This window comes from Salmo salar, chromosome 17 (assembly GCF_965601325.2).
Source record: "Salmo salar chromosome 17, fSalSal1, whole genome shotgun sequence".
Taxonomy (NCBI): Eukaryota; Metazoa; Chordata; class Actinopteri; order Salmoniformes; family Salmonidae; genus Salmo; species Salmo salar.
The window spans coordinates 78,581,619-78,586,618 of NC_138307.1; the positions used below are offsets into that span (position 1 = coordinate 78,581,619).

General features: G+C 44.0%; 1 protein-coding gene across 1 annotated transcript in view; it reads right to left on the reverse strand.

The window, feature by feature from the left end:
- LOC106592231 (voltage-dependent calcium channel subunit alpha-2/delta-4-like) overlaps positions 1–5,000 on the reverse strand; it is a 26,725-nt gene that overhangs the window by 6,611 nt on the left and 15,114 nt on the right. Inside the window, exons 5-6 of the mRNA XM_082963347.1 lie at positions 1,200–1,270; positions 74–149 (exon numbers count right to left, since the gene is read on the reverse strand). Coding sequence (XP_082819473.1) covers positions 74–149; positions 1,200–1,270 — 147 coding nt within the window. The remainder of the gene's footprint in view (positions 1–73; positions 150–1,199; positions 1,271–5,000) is intronic.

A 5,000-nucleotide genomic window follows, 5' to 3' on the forward strand; every position in this document is an offset into this window, starting at 1 on the left:
AATGACTCTCAGAGAAACAAGAGAGAGGAAATGGATTCAGTGCACAGAGACTGTTGTTATAATGTATACTCACACTAAGAAGGGGTCTGGCGCTGCTGGCAGAATGTCCTCCCATCTTACACATGGCCTGGTAGTCGTACAGAGAGACCCTGAAGACACACAGAGACACACAGAAACAGGTTGCGTAATATCCTCTTAAATCAAACACTCACATTTCTTTGAACTGTTATAGATAGAATCACTTCACTCAGGAGTGTTTCTACATCAGAGACACAGCTGAAAGATCCTCAACGCAGCTACATGATGAAAGAGATGGGGGTGTCCCCAATGTCACCCTATTGCCTATGGGCCCAGGTCAAAAGAAGTGCACTATAAAGGGAATAGGGTGTACAGTAGATGTAAGAGAAACCCGACCCAGCCAATCAAATCAAAGGGCTAACCCTGTGATGACACACAGTATGATATGTTACACTAATAACCAAACGCAACATGGCAAGTGTTTTACAAAGTAAAGCAGTTTGAGATGTAAAATGAGAGAGTAAAAGGTATTATCATGAGATATAGAACAGTAGAAGGTGTTATCATGAGATATAGAACAGTAGAAGGTATTATCATGAGATATAGAACAGTAGAAGGTGTTATCATGAGATATAGAACAGTAGAAGGTATTATCATGAGATATAGAACAGTAGAAGGTGTTATCATGAGATATAGAACAGTAGAAGGTGTTATCATGAGATATAGAACAGTAGAAGGTATTATCATGAGATATAGAACAGTAGAAGGTATTATCATGAGATATAGAACAGTAGAAGGTATTATCATGAGATATAGAACAGTAGAAGGTGTTATCTAGAGATATAGAACAGTAGAAGGTATTATCTAGAGATATAGAACAGTAGAAGGTATTATCATGAGATATAGAACAGTAGAAGGTATTATCATGAGATATAGAACAGTAGAAGGTATTATCATGAGATATAGAACAGTAGAAGGTATTATCATGAGATATAGAACAGTAGAAGGTATTATCATGAGATATAGAACAGTAGAAGGTATTATCATGAGATATAGAACAGTAGAAGGTATTATCATGAGATATAGAACAGTAGAAGGTATTATCATGAGATATAGAACAGTAGAAGGTATTATCATGAGATATAGAACAGTAGAAGGTGTTATCTAGACTACTGTCTTACCTTTTGAACATGCCCATCTTGATAAGGCGTGCCATCACTGAGCCGTCAACTTCTCCAAAGAACCTCCCCACCTAGAGACAGACCGACAGACAGGGAGAAGACCACACTGTCTTTACAACGATACCATTAACATTTCATACACGCCGTTTTTGACAGCATAGTAAATGTAACACACACTACCACATTATATAATACACTACCACATTATATAATACACTAACACATTATGTAATACACTACCACATTATGTAATACACTACCACATTATGTAATACACTACCACATTATGTAATACACTATCACATTATGTAATACACTACCACATTTTGTAATACACTACCACATTATATAATACACTACCACATTATGTAATACACTACCACATTATGTAATACACTAACACATTATGTAATACACTAACACATTATATAATACACTACCACATTATATAATACACTACCACATTATGTAATACACTACCACATTATGTAATACACTAACACATTATGTAATACACTAACACATTATATAATACACTACCACATTATATAATACACTACCACATTATATAATACACTACCACATTATATAATACACTACCACATTATATAATACACTACCACATTATGTAATACACTAAAACATTATGTAATACACTAACACATTATATAATACACTACCACATTATATAATACACTACCACATTATATAATACACTACCACATTATATAATACACTACCACATTATATAATACACTACACTGCTCATCAGCTGGGTAGAGGTAGAGGTGTGGAGGTTAGGTGTATGGAGGACAGCTCATCAGCTGGGTAGAGGTAGAGGTGTGTAGGTTAGGTGTATAGAGGTCAGCTCTTCAGCTGGGTAGAGGTAGAGATGTGGAGGTTAGGTGTATGGAGGACAGCTCATTAGCTGGGTAGAGGTAGAGGTGTGGAGGTTAGGTGTATGGAGGACAGCTCATCAGCTGGTAGAGGTGTGTAGGTTAGGTGTATAGAGGTCAGCTCATCAGCTGGGTAGCGGTAGAGGTGTGGAGGTTAGGTGTATGGAGGACAGCTCATCAGCTGGGTAGAGGTAGAGGTGTGGAGGTTAGGTGTATGGAGGACAGCTCATCAGCTGGGTAGAGGTAGAGGTATGGAGGTTAGGTGTATGGAGGACAGCTCATCAGCTGGGTAGAGGTAGAGGTGTGTAGGTTAGGTGTATAGAGGACAGCTCATCAGCTGGGTAGAGGTAGAGGTAGAGGTTAGGTGTATAGAGGACAGCTCATCAGCTGGGTAGAGGTAGAGATGTGTGGAGGTTAGGTGTATAGAGGACAGCTCATCAGCTGGGTAGAGGTAGAGGTGTGGAGGTTAGGTGTATAGAGATCAGCTTATCAGCTCGGTAGAGGTAGGGATGTGGAGGTTAGGTGTATGGAGGACAGGTCATCAGCTAGGTAGAGGTAGAGATGTGTGGAGGTTAGGTGTATAGAGGACAGCTCATCAGCTGGGTAGAGGTAGAGATGTGTAGAGGTTAGGTGTATGGAGGACAGCTCATCAGCTGGGTAGAGGTAGAGGTGTGGAGGTTAGGTGTATAGAGGACAGCTCATCAGCTGGGTAGAGGTGTGGAGGTTAGGTGTATGGAGGACAGCTCATCAGCTGGGTAGAGGTAGAGGTGTGTAGGTTAGGTGTATGGAGGAAAGCTCATCAGCTGGGTAGAGGTAGAGGTGTGGAGGTTAGGTGTATAGAGGACAGCTCATCAGCTGGGTAGAGGTAGAGATGTGGAGGTTAGGTGTATGGAGGACAGCTCATCAGCTGGGTAGAGGTAGAGGTGTGGAGGTTAGGTGTATGGAGGACAGCTCATCAGCTGGGTAGAGGTAGAGATGTGGAGGTTAGGTGTATAGAGGACAGCTCATCAGCTGGGTAGAGGTAGAGATGTGGAGGTTAGGTGTATGGAGGACAGCTCATCAGCTGGGTAGAGGTGTGGAGGTTAGGTGTATGGAGAACAGCTCATCAGCTGGGTAGAGGTGTGGAGGTTAGGTGTATGGAGGACAGCTCATCAGCTGGGTAGAGGTAGAGGTGTGGAGGTTAGGTGTATGGAGGACAGCTCATCAGCTGGGTAGAGGTAGAGATGTGGAGGTTAGGTGTATAGAGGACAGCTCATCAGCTGGGTAGAGGTAGAGATGTGGAGGTTAGGTGTATGGAGGACAGCTCATCAGCTGGGTAGAGGTGTGGAGGTTAGGTGTATGGAGAACAGCTCATCAGCTGGGTAGAGGTGTGGAGGTTAGGTGTATGGAGGACAGCTGATCAGCTGGGTAGAGGTAGAGGTGTGGAGGTTAGGTGCATGGAGGACAGCTCATCAGCTGGGTAGAGGTAGAGGTGTGGAGGTTAGGTGCATGGAGGACAGCTCATCAGCTGGGTAGAGGTAGAGATGTGTGGAGGTTAGGTGTATAGAGGACAGCTCATCAGCTGGGTAGAGGTAGAGATGTGTGGAGGTTAGGTGTATGGAGGACAGCTCATCAGCTGGGTAGAGGTAGAGTTGTGGAGGTTAGGTGTATAGAGGACAGCTCATCAGCTGGGTAGAGGTAGAGATGTGTGGAGGTTAGGTGTATAGAGGACAGCTCATCAGCTGGGTAGAGGTAGAGATGTGTGGAGGTTAGGTGTATAGAGGACAGCTCATCAGCTGGGTAGAGGTAGAGATGTGTGGAGGTTAGGTGTATGTGTCACGGTTTTCGTCGGTAATGGAGGACCAAAACGCAGCAGGTATGTGTAAGCTCATCTTGACGTTTATTAACTTCCCAAAATGAACACCAAAATAACAAAACAAGTGAACGAACGATATACAGACAGTCTGGCAAGGGACAAGGCTAAACACAGAACAATCTCCCACAAACACACAGACAAACACACCCAACTAATGTGGGACTTCCAATCAAAGGCAACACCACACAGCTGCCTTCAATTGGAAGTCCACCCCAATTAACTCTACATAGAAACACACTTACTAGACTACACATAGAAATACATAAACATAGACCATAAACCAAAAACCCGGAAATACTAAATCAAACACCCTTTTTCCAAAACACCACCCCGGACCACATAAAACAAATACCCTCTGCCACGTCCTGACCAAACTACAATAACAATTAACCCTTATACTGGCCAGGACGTGACAGTATGGAGGACAGCTCATCAGCTGGGTAGAGGTAGAGATGTGTGGAGGTTAGGTGTATAGAGGACAGCTCATCAGCTGGGTAGAGGTAGAGATGTGTGGAGGTTAGGTGTATAGAGGACAGCTCATCAGCTGGGTAGAGGTGTGGAGGTTAGGTGTATGGAGGACAGCTCATCAGCTGGGTAGAGGTGTGGAGGTTAGGTGTATAGAGGACAGCTCATCAGCTGGGTAGAGGTAGAGATGTGTGGAGGTTAGGTGTATAGAGGACAGCTCATCAGCTGGGTAGAGGTGTGGAGGTTAGGTGTATGGAGGACAGCTCATCAGCTGGGTAGAGGTGTGGAGGTTAGGTGTATAGAGGACAGCTCATCAGCTGGGTAGAGGTAGAGGTGTGGAGGTTAGGTGTATGGAGGACAGCTCATCAGCTGGGTAGAGGTGTGGAGGTTAGGTGTATAGAGGTCAGCTCATCAGCTGGGTAGAGGTAGAGGTGTGGAGGTTAGGTGTATGGAGGACAGCTCATCAGCTGGGTAGAGGTGTGGAGGTTAGGTGTATGGAGGACAGCTCATCAGCTGGGTAGAGGTAAAGGTGTGGAGGTTAGGTGTATGGAAGACAGCTCATCAGCTGGGTAGAGGTAGAGATGT